Below are 12,349 nucleotides of genomic sequence, written 5' to 3'. Positions count from 1 at the left end.
CAGTGGGGACCGACTGTGTGGGACAACAGGGCCCAGCTGATCTGAAGAGACTCCATCTCCCGGACTGGCCAAAGAGCATGAGTCACAGAAATCAGAGGAAGCCACATCCAGTGTCCTCCCCAGCTGCTAGCTCAGAACTGACTCTGTGTGGAAAGCTAACCTTAAACAAGTCCAACATCAAGGCTCCTTGCCCTGAGATAACGGTTTTGGATTGATGCATCTTGTCATTTTTCCACCCAAGTTTCCTTATGCTTAATTTCCAACTCTTCGATGCCCACCAAAGCTACAGTCTTCACTGTACAAACTGAATGGAAGTAGTGCACCAGAGTCTTACCAAAGCAAGGGGTGGCCACTAGCACACCTGGGGAGCCTTTTTCCCTTCCGCATGTCAAGATTCACTCGCTGAAAGGCATAAAGGGGCACAGAAAGCCAAGTCCAGCCCCACCTTGTAGCGGATGCCAGCTCAGTGTCTTACTGCAAGGCTAGAGGCAGAAGAACATGGCACACAGCCCACCAGTTGAGCCCAGGGTAAGCAGTACCTCACAGTATCCTCCAGTGTCTCCTTCCATCCCCGACTGACTGAGGCTGGGGGTGCTGCTGTTGCAGCAAGTTGTCTCTGAGTCACGAAAGGCGCCAGGCATCAGTTTCCTAGGCGCACGTCATGTGGCTGGAGGAAGTAAGAGGACAGAGGGGGATGCTGGGGACAGGGACTGCACATACACAAAGCTCAGGCACCTGGGTCTGATCCACCTCTCTAGCACACAGGATGTTTGCTAGGAAGAGTGCTGGAACACATCCCCAAACTGGCTCCAACCCACTGGGAATCCACATGTCCAGACCCGCTCAGATGGTGTTTGGAGAGTAAGACCATTACATAGAGTGACACATACTTCCAGGTAACTTGGGTTCGCAGCTCACCTCTGCTCTGGAACATGGGTCACTATTTTGTACCTGTCACTTGATTTAGGAAGCGGATATTGTTAACTGTTATGCAGCACTAGTAAGAAGTGAGAATTCATCACTTCCAGAGTGAAACAACATCTACTACCCATCTCACCTGATCTGGATTGCCCAAAAATTCCCAACAGCATGCAGTGTTACAGCAAAGACAAAGATTATTTTATGTTACACAAGAGCTAGGAAAACAACATTTAAAAAACAAAAACAAACCCCCACCACCACCCATGAATTTGGCACTGGTATAACACAGCAAATGGACAGCTTGGGAGGCTGATCCCTTCTGCCTCTCCAGAACGGGGTCAGCACTGGTGATACCCCATGCTTTCACACTATGGTGAGAGAGCAACATGCTCTCTAAACACATGCTCACTCTGGCGAGGCTGTGAATTTCTGCAGCATGATACACTTGGAATCAGTCTTTAGCCACTAACTCATTTCACAAAGGACACCAAGCTGCCATTGGATGTTAACTCGTGCTTACAACCAAACTATGCTGGATTTGAACCAGTGATCAGCAGATGAAAGGTCTCATATCCCATTACCAGTCCTGAACCATCCAGTCCCCGCCATCCCCGACCCTGCAGCAATGGCCTCATGAGAGACAGGAGTCAGGTGTTTCAAGTGCACAAGCAAGATACAAGACCTTTACAAGTCAATTGACAGATAAGCCCATTATACACTGTTTTCAGCACAAGTACCCTTTATCCTGGAGATAAACAGAACAGAACAATAGACGGGTGACAGACGGATGAACATTAATTCTCCATCACGTTCCATCCATAATGAACTGAAGTACAAACACAATTATGGGCATCACCTACTTTAACTGCCATAATTTGCCCACTTGGTTTGTGGACCATTTTGTTGACTGAACCATAAGCTCCTCGTCCAATTTCTCCAAGGTCTTTCAAGTCCTCTGCAGTAAAATCCCAATGCTGTTCAGGGGAAATCTTCAATTTTCCTGATGATTCAATGCTGTGTGTTCTCAGTCTCTCTCTGTCAAAAATATTGGGAAGCAATTTTTCCACATTTTAAATTGTTTGTAACTTTCTCTTTTCAGAAGCACTTGATTAAACATTAAAAGAGAAGGGTTCACATAGGCTAAAAGCAACAATGTGATTTCTGGGAGGATTCTAGTTGGGGATGCAGGGTGGAGGGAGAATATTAAATCAGGAAAGAAATACATTTGGCACAGCTTTAAGTAGCTATATGTCTTAGCTGCAGCATAAGGCTTAATATGTCTCTTAGATCAGATTCATTCTAATTACTCTCATTTACATGGATATTTTCTTGTGTGCACAAAAATACATCATTGGGCTTGTAGCAGGACTCGGTATGGCATGCAGAACCCAGATGCTTTTGCACACTCCCCAATCCTGTGTACACAAAGCTGTGTGTGTCACCTCCCCTTCATATCGTGTTGTGGCAGGATATGAAGAGCTTGTTGATTTAAAGGAAAACTAATTTATTTCAAATACTATGTAATCACTTCAACTAGCTGCAAAAAGACTCTGAAGAGCCATTTTCAATATAAAATACCATGCACATTGACTATTGCTTAAGAAACCAGAAGCTGTCCGATCAATGTTTCTTGACAGGAGTGCCCAAGCCTGCAGGTATGAGATACACACAGCTTCCACAGCCCTCAATGGGCATTTGTCTGTATAAGGAATGCAGGATGATGCCCAGTTTGTGACAGAAGCTACAGGCTGCCACATTTGTTTTAAGGCGCTTCCTGTTGCCAATTTTGTTTCTAATGTTGATTGAAAAAGGAGTTTGTGTATATTCCACACTTTATTTCTAATCAATAACAGTGTTTCACTTAAAACAATTGCAAGTCTCCACTGTTTCTTGTGCATTCATTGGCTGATTCGTACTTCCTTGGTCATAAGCTATGCCAGGAGACTGGACGTCCTGTTTTAGAGTCTCGCTAATCAAAATGTTGCACGCACTAGAACCCTCTAGTATTATGGGGGCATGTTATCAAACCAGCATCTGTGAAAACCAAGGCGATTCTGTCACACTAGTCACCTGGAACTGGCCACATCATTCGGGCATTTGACCAAGCAACTGACAATTCCGCGGTTTGGTCAAAGGCGCAATAGTGAAGGAAAAGTGCCTTTCAGCCAAGGCTCCAAGTTTCTCAAATTAACTAGCCAAAGGAATAAACATGCGACAGGGTGTTGTTCCATGCTGACAAGTACAACAGAACATCTAGCTGCCAGTTGCTGTACACAACATATGCTTTGCTATTATGATGGGCTCACGCCTGAACTCCTCGAGTGTGTCTCCACAGCTTCTGGGAGCAAGTCCTGCAGATGGGGTGACAGGCTTGTGTAAGCAAGCTCACACTAGCGTGCTAAGTGGACATTTCGACTTGGGATGGTGCTTGAGCTTTGAAGCCTAGGACTGGAGATTGGCTGCAGAACCCAAAATCCAGGCCAAGCCTGAACAGCTAGCCCAAGCCTGTTGGATGGGCTGAAAGATTCGCTCCCAGAAGCTGTGCAGACAGACATACTCCTTTGCACATCACTGCAACTCAGTTCAAGGGAGGTTGTGGTGATGATGGCAAAGACATTAAGGACACAAAAATCCACAGAAGCCTCAAAGATTCTTGGCCTTTCTTGATTTCTGTGTGTTTAACTCTTCAAAATAAAACACTGCAAAAACTTAGCTTGTGTATGGAATCTGCTTCACAAAAAGCAAGAAATGAAAAAAGGAAATGGAAGACAAGAAACAATTCAAAGAAACTGAACAGAAGAACAGAATAGAAGAAACCTCACCTCAGACTTTGCCACCAGCCTGTGTTGAACATAAAGATAATGTACCTGGGGAGCTGAGTGATAAGAGTTACAGCCTTCCTAGCTTCTCACACATGTTGATCTGACAACAATCTGAAAATGGTTCTGCATTTGCTGGAAGAAGCTAATAGGTCTGAACTGCTGCTCTGAAAGGTGCTCAGAATGGTTCTTCCTGCTCTGTCTGTTCAGCCAGAGCAACAGCAGGAGGGAATAAAGGCAGATATGCAGAGTGGGGATACCAAGCGCTGCTGATGGGGCCCTGCTGCTATAGAGGCTGCAAAATTTCTGATGGAATGTTTTCTCGCGGAAAATGCCAATTCATTGACAACAAACATTTCCCAGAAGCATGTCAAATATGAGAACATTTTGTTTCCAGGAAAAGAGCAATAAGATGAAAATATTCCATTTTGACATTTTCACAACAGAACATTTCCATTCTTTGTTTTGAGATCACTTTTTATTTTTAAATTTATTTTATAGCATAAAAATAAGATATGGCCATTAGAATGAAACATTTCAATTTTTTAAACAAAAATGCTTCGGTTGACTTCAAATCCCTCCCCCCCCCCCAGAATTTTGTTTAGAGGCAAATTTCAAAGACGACGGTATTACCTGTTTCAGTAACTGGTGTGCTTCAAGAAGTACTGCTCATGTCCATTTAACACAGGTGTGCGGGCACACCACATGCACCGGTGCCAGAAGATTTTCCCTTAGCAGTACCCTTAGGGGAGCTGGCTGGGGCACTCTTTAAAGTGTCATGCACATGCCACACTATATAGGGTGCCGCCAGCCCCCTCCACAATCAGTCCTCCTTGCCTCTAGTGACAGTGCTTCGCTCCTGCTCATCTCAGCATTAGCTGTTGCACACGTCCCTACTTGAACTGTGTTTTCCCTGTAAATAACTTCTATTGTTAGTTTACTCTTCTCAGTAGCTAGTTAGTGTGGGTCAGGATATTTTCCTCCCAGTCCTCTCCCCAAAACTTCATGAGACTCCCAGGGAGAGACAGTTGCACACCATGGATGTCTGCAGGGTCTGTGTGTTCCACATTGACAGAACAAAGCTATTTCACAAATCACCCCAGCTCTTCATTGACTATGCCGTCCGGATGAAGTGGCTCCCGATATGCACACAACAAACCTCTACCTGGATTATCTCCTGCATTCGGTCATGCTATCAGCCGCCCACCATGCAAGCCTCCTCAATGTCCTTCCTCGACAACGTTCCTACTCTGGATATTTACGAAGTTGCAATATGATTGTCAGTGCACTCCTGTGCCATGCTCTAAGCCCTGCTACAACAGGCCCTTTGGAAGAGCTGTGCTGCAGTCGGCGTGCCAACGAGCCCCACTTCCGAATATGCTGCTTGGAGTCACCTATGCTGAACGGACACAAGCAGGCACTCAAAGAAGGAAAGACAGTTACCTGTTTCCGTAACTGGCGTTTTTCGAGATGTGTTGCTTGTGTCCATTCAGCATGCTGCTCTCCTTCCCCACTGTTGGGAGTTGTCTGGTAAGAAGGAACTAAGCGTGTAGGGGGCCAGAGGTGCTCTGTATAACGTGGCATGTGTGCGCCATTTCAAGGGGTGCCTGAGACAGCTCCCCTACAGATATTGCTAAGGGAAAACCTTCCAGCACGGATGCCTATGGTGAACACAAACACCTACACTGAATGGACATGAGCCATCGCTCAAAAAATAATTTTGTGTTTTCACTTCTTTGCAACATGGGAAAGGCATTAAAACTCACAGAATTTCCTGCAAGCCAGAAAACCAACTTCCTGTTCTGCATCTGCCTAAAGGCAAATCATGTCATGTCCCTGCAGCAGCAGGGGGGAAAGACACAAGCATTGAGGGGAGGGGATTAAAGAAGTCTTAACAATGACTCTCTACCTACAGAGGACACTGCAGGTGCAAAGATAGTGGTGTGAAGCAAGGGTGCTCAGTAGAACTCAAACATGAAGGCAATTTGCTCTAGTTCTAGTGAAATCCCACTAACAATCCTGATACATTTTAATCATCTGTCCAAATAACGGTATGAAATGGTCTTTTGGCCAAATGACATGTTTAACAGAGTGGGACACATTTAGCACAGTCTCTGTTCGTGTTGTTAACTTCTTAAAAGTAAACACGGCCATTTTCCTGTGCAAAACACAGCCTAGATCTCAAACATTAATTTCAGCATTAAAATGTTATGTTTTTATAGTGATTTCTTCAGTGGAAAGATAATTTAGGACTTGCCTAGTGCAGGGACCTCTACCTCAGTGTAACTGCACATCGGTGCATGCCCCTGAGTAAATGCATGGCACTGGTTTCACATTCGAGTGTGCTGGTGTGAAACCAGGGTAAGTGCAAACAGTGTAATGCATCTACAATAAGGCTGCCATCATCATAGCCACATCAGCACAAAAAGCTCTGGTGTAGACAAGCACTTAGGGTATGGCTAGACTGCAAGGATCTATCAGAAAAAGACACGCAAAATGCAATCTGCATCTTGCATATCTTTTTCTGATACTTTTGTCGGAAGAGGCTTTTCCGAAATTTGGCCCGTCTAAACTGTGCCAAATTTTGGAAAATCCCCCTTTTTGAAAACCCCCTTCTTCCTCGTGGAGGAATACAGGAGCTTCTGAAAGAGCGTGTTTGCTCTTCCGCAGAAAAAGCGGAAGAGCAAACCCATTCCCTGGATGCGGCAGCAGATACCTCTGGTATCCCAACCCCTCCCAGCCCCTCGGCAGTCTAGCCATATCCCTAGAGACGGCATGTTTCAGGTATGCCCTAAAAGGCCACAACAGTGAATTTGGAATGAAAGTAACAAAGAGCAACTCTACAGAGCAATGCTGGAGAAGATTCTGTAAAGACTTTAAAGGTCAGTTTTCTCTTCTCCTCTCCAAGTCTGCTTTCTGGGGCTATGTCTACACTACAAGGTTTTTGTGCAAAAACCCGCGGAGCATCCACATTTCAAGCACATTTTTGTGCAAGAAAATCTACAGTCAATCGACAGAACAGAGGGCTTTTTGTGGTGTAGGTATTTCTCCTTGTACGAGGCATAACTCCTTTTTGCACTACATCTCTTGCACAAAAAGGCATGTGTGGACGCTCCACAGGGGTTTCTTATACAAAAAGAGCCTATCTGAAAAAGCACAGGTACTCTGATGGCCATTCTGTGATTGGCAATCAGAGCTTTCTTGCGCAAGAGCGTTCATACAGTGTGGACGCTCTCTTGAAAAGTGCATCGCAAAAGCAATGTGCTTTGAGGTGTGGATGCGCTTTTGCGCAAGAGGTTTTTGTGCAAGAACACTTCCACAAAAGACTTCTTGCGCAAAAATCCTGCAGTGTAGACGTAGCCTGACAATGCAATTCAGTGTCTTAGGCTAGGAATGTGGGTATTACAGCTATTCCCATGTTAGGCATTAACTCTTGCAAAAATCTAGCTGAACCCCAGGGACGCCCCAAGTTGGACTTGGCAGAGGGTGTTTTTAATTATTAGTACTAACACTTTGAATACCCACACACGAGGGGTTAGAATTTCTCTGCTGGGGATTTTTAAAGGATTTCAGAAGACTTTGGAAGTCAGTTCCCACTGAATTCACTGGAACTTGGGCTTCTAACTTTCTTTACTGCCTTTGAAAATCCTCATCTAGAATGTTAATCCAAAACTATCCGAGGGTTGGGAGTCCCATGGGGCTCCAACAGCTCAGACAGCTAGTGCTATATGTAGCACTTCATTTGGAAAATGCCCACATAGAGATCTTACTACAAATCTTTACTTCACCGTGTCACAGCAGTTATAGTCAAGGGATTAGGAACATCAAACAAGGCAATTATTCTTCGCAGCAGTTGCCTTTTGACATAAGGAAAAAACATTAACAGATCCATCTTCGCAGCAGCCACAAAGGCTGCAGGCGCCTGGCACCACTCTTGGGATCCAAGGAGAGTGTCTCAAAAAATTTAGGACATCAAGTTTCCTATGGTAAGGTGGGTGAGCTAGACCTACACAGGAACCTTGGCGAGTCTAATAAGCCTACCAGATTCCAAAACTCTACTGAAAAATAACCATAAAAACTTGAGCCATCGATTAATCACAGTTAACTCATGCAACTAACTTAAAAAATTATGATTAATCACCATTTTAATCAAACTGTTAATAACAATATACCAACTGAAATTTGTCTACATTTTCAAATCTATTGATTTCAATTATAACACAGAACACAAACTGTAGAATGCTCACTTTATATTATTATTTTCATTACAAATATTTGCACTGCAAAAATTATAAAAGAAATAGTATTTTTCAGTTCACCTCACACAGATATTGTACTGTAATCTATTTGTTGTGAAAGTGCAATTTACAAATCATAGAATCATATAACACTAGAACTGGAAGGGACCTTGAGAAGTCATGGAGTCCAGTCCCCTGCCCTCACGGCAGGACCAAGCACCGTCTTGACCATCCCTGATTGATGTCTATCTAACCTGCTCTTACATAACTCCAGAAATGGAGACTCCATAATCTCCCTAGGCAATTTAATCCAGTGTGGAATACTTTGCATTTGTCCTTAAAACATCATCCTATTTATTTCAGACCATTTCTCCAGTTTGTCCAGTCCATTCTGAATTATGACCCTATCCTCCTATCCTTGCAACCCCTCCCTGCTTGGTATCATCTGCAAACTTAATAAGCATCCTCTCTATGCCAATATCTAATTCACTGATGAAGTTATTAAATGGAACCAGTCCCAAAACAGACTTCTGCAGAACCCCACTTGATATGCCCTTTCAGCAGGACTGTGAACTGTTAATAACTTTTCTCTCAGAATGGTTATCCAGCCACTTATGCATCCACCTTATAGTAGCCCCATCTAAGCTGCATTTGCCTAGTTTATTGACAAGAAGGTCATGTGAGACTGTATCAAATGCCTTTACTAAAATCTAGATATACCACATCCACCACTTCTCCCTTATCCACAAGACTTGCTATCCTATCAAAGAAAGCTATCAGATTGGTTTGACATGATTTGTTCTTTAGAAATCCATGCTGGCTGTTACCTATCACCTTATTATTTTCCAGGTGTTTGCAAATGAATTCCTTAATTACTTTCTCCATTATCTTTCCTGGCACAGAAGTTAAACTGACTGGTCTGTAGTTTGTTTTTATTCCCCTTTTTATAGATGGGCACTATATTTGCCCTTTTCCAGTATTCTGGAATCTCCTGTCTTCCATGTTTTTTCAAAGATAATAGTTAAAGGCTTAGATACCTCCTCTATTAGCTCCTTCAGTATTCTAGGATACATTTCATTAGGCCTAGTGACTTGCAGACATCTAACTTTTCTAAGTAATTTTTAACTTCTAAACCCTCCCCCATTTCAACTCACACTCACTATTTTAGATATTCCTTCATCATCAGACTTCTTGGTGAAGACTGAAACAAAGAAGTCATTAAACACCTCTGCCATTTCCAAGTTTCTTGTTGTTTCTCCCTCTTCACTGAGCAATGGGCCTACCTGTCCATAGTCTTCCTCTTATTTCTAATATATTTATAGAATGCTTTTTGGTAACGCTTTATGTCTCTAGCTAGTTTGAGCTCATTTTCTGCCTTTGGCTTTCTAATCTTGCCCCGAATACCTGTATTGTTTGCTTATATTCATCCTTTGTAATTTGACCACTTTTTATATGACTCCTTTCTGATTTTTAAATCATGCAAGATCTCCTGGTAAGCCAAGGCATTATTTTGCCATACTTTCTATCTTTCCAACGCAGTGGAATAATTTGCTTTTTTCCTAAAAGTCCACTCGGTCCTACTTCTTTTTCAGCCAATCATTAAGACAAATACATTTGTTCACATTTATGGGAGATAATGCTGTCCACTTCTTATTTACAGTGTCACCTGAAAGTGAGAACAGGCATGCACATGAAACTTTTGTAGCGACCTTAAATATTCATATGCCTCTTCATATTTCCATTATCCCAGATGACATGCTTCCAAGCTAGTAGCACTCGTGAAAAATGTGTTAATTAAATGTGTTACTGAATTTCATGGGGGATAATTGTATGTCTGCTGCTCAGTGTTTTACCCACATTCTCCCATATACTTCATGTTACCAGAGTTTCAGATAATGACCCAGCCAACGCACTGGCAAAATGCAAAGAAGATGCAAATGTGAGATTTTTAAAAATACAGACAGCATTGGACCCAAGGTTTAAGAGTCTGAAGTGCCTTCCAAAATCTGAGAGGGACAAGATGTAGAGCATGCTTTCAGAAGTCTGTAAAGAGCAACACTCTGATGTGGGAACTTCAGAACCCAAATCACCAAAAATGAAAATCAACCTTTGCTGGGGGCCACTGATTTAGATAATGGAAATGAACATATGTCAGTCCACACTGCTTTGGATTTTTATTGAGCAAAATCTGTCATCAGCATGGATGCATGTCTTCTGGAATAATGGTTGAAGCATAAAGGGACAGATGAATCTTTACCACATCTGGGACATACATGCTTTGTAATTCTGGCTACAACAGAGCTATGTGAACACCTGTTCTCATTTTCAGGTGACACTGTATACAAGGAACAGGCAGCATTATCTCCCACAAATATAAACATATCTGTTTTTCTGAGCCACTGACTGAGCAAGAAGTAGGGCCGAGTGGCCTTGTAAGCTCTAAGTTTCACAGTTTTACTTTTGAATGAAGGGTTTTTTGTTTATAACTCTACATTTGTAAGTTCAATGTTCATGATAAAGAGATTGCACTGCAGTACTTATATTAGGTGAACTGAAATACCATTTCTTTTGTTCCTTTTTTACAGTGCAAATACTTGTAATAAAAAAATAAAAAATTAGAATGGAAAGTGTACAGTGCTGTTTTGTAATTGAAATCACTGTTTGAAAATGTGGAAAACATCTGAAAATATTGAAAAGGTATTGTATTATTAACAGCGTGATTAATCGTGATAATTTTTTAATCACAAGATTAATCGTGATTAACGTTTTAAACATTTGTCAGCCCTAATAAAGACAATTGTACATTTTTGGACATTTTGTATTGCAGTATCTTAGCAACAGGAATGCTGCAACTTTTCTATAGCACAGGAGAGAAGTCCTATACAAGCAAGCAGAAAAGATGGGGGTAATTACAGGCTAACCTGAAGATTACATCACAGCACTAAGGACCTACATACTGAAGCAAGACCAGGTCAAAAACGGGGCACATACAACTACGGGAATCTTCAAGCTCCTTTCTGCTGCTGTGGGTATAAGAGCAAAGAAACCTAAGAGCGAAGGGATGAAATACTGTGGTGGGAACATATAACAGGCAAGAAATGTAAGAGATGACTAAAAGGGATTCCATAAATGTGTCAGACAAGAGCAGTGTGGGTCCATTGCTCAATGGAGAACGTGAACTGGTAGGAACGCAGAGCTGCTCAATGACTTTACTTTAGTCTTCTCACAAAAAAATAACATGTGACCGGACAAGGTACCATAAACAATACATGGGAAGGGATGCAGATCAGGATAAATAAAGATCATATCATAGACATTCTGATTGACTTGAATGAATTAAGCCAGCAGGGCTTGATGCTATTCACCCAAGGGTGTTGAAGATATTAACTGAAATTTTTTTTGGAGCCAATGAGAATAATGCTTGCAAATTCCTGGATGATAGGAGAGGTCCTGGAAGACTGGAGAAGAGCTAATGTGGTACTCACATTAAAAGGGTCCTCTGGACATCCACTCTATACATTGGTGACTACACCGGACACAGGAGCCTGGAACTACAGACCAGTCAGCCGGACCTGGAGAACTGAGAAGCTCCTAGAGCAATGTATAAAATATTCAACTTGTGAACACCGGGGGGGGGGGGGGGGGGGGGTGAAGAGGTCATCACTAGCAGCCAGCAGGATTTACTAAGAACTAGCAGGATGTTCTTGTGTAAGAGGGTAACTAGTTTGGTGGATCAGGGAAATGTGTGGACACATTAGGAGCAACAGAGTCATCAGGCCCTTGGGCAAGGTGGGGCGGGGAGGCCAGTTCCACACCCCTGGAAGGGAGGGGTCTCTGTCAGAAGGGGCAGGGCTGTGGCTAGCCTCCCCCAGGCAGCCCTCAGCACAGCCTAAAGTCTGCAGGGCTCCAGTGGTGATCAAAAGAGCTCAGGGCTCCAGCTGCCACTGTTGCCACAGTTGGGAGCCCTGGGCCCTTTTGAATGACTGGGCCCGGGGCCCATTGACCCCCTTCCACACCATCAGTGGGCCTGGGTGAACATAATATACCTGGATTTCAGCAAGGCTTCTGACACCGTCCCACGTGGCAATCTGATAAGTAAGCTTCACAGAACTACCACTAAGTGGATACATAATTGATTAAACAATTGCAAATAGAATGATGTCAAATTGGAGGGAAGTCTCAAGTGGGGTTCCATGGGGATCTGCTCTGGGTCCAGTGCTTTTCACATCTTCACGAATGACCTTGATATAGGAACAGAGAGCTCACAGATCAAGTCTGCAGATGACACAAAGCAGGATGGCAGCGGTATTTGCAAACACTTTGGAGGACAGAGCTAATATTCAACTGAATCCTGATGAATTGGGAGTACTG

General features: G+C 43.1%; 1 protein-coding gene across 16 annotated transcripts in view; it reads right to left on the bottom strand.

Annotated features, from left to right (window-relative positions):
* The window catches only part of MAP2K4 (mitogen-activated protein kinase kinase 4), a 147,034-nt gene that overhangs the window by 62,431 nt on the left and 72,254 nt on the right, over positions 1 to 12,349 (bottom strand). For all 16 annotated transcript variants that reach the window (XM_014577690.3, XM_014577691.3, XM_075903434.1 and 13 more), the window contains one exon: positions 1,782 to 1,956. In XM_014577690.3, the coding sequence (XP_014433176.1) occupies positions 1,782 to 1,956 (175 nt within the window). The remainder of the gene's footprint in view (positions 1 to 1,781; positions 1,957 to 12,349) is intronic.

The sequence above is a fragment of the Pelodiscus sinensis genome, chromosome 20, assembly GCF_049634645.1.
Source record: "Pelodiscus sinensis isolate JC-2024 chromosome 20, ASM4963464v1, whole genome shotgun sequence".
Classification (NCBI taxonomy): Eukaryota; Metazoa; Chordata; order Testudines; family Trionychidae; genus Pelodiscus; species Pelodiscus sinensis.
Note: the sequence above shows the minus strand (reverse complement) of the source record. Positions and strands in the feature narration are given on the sequence as shown.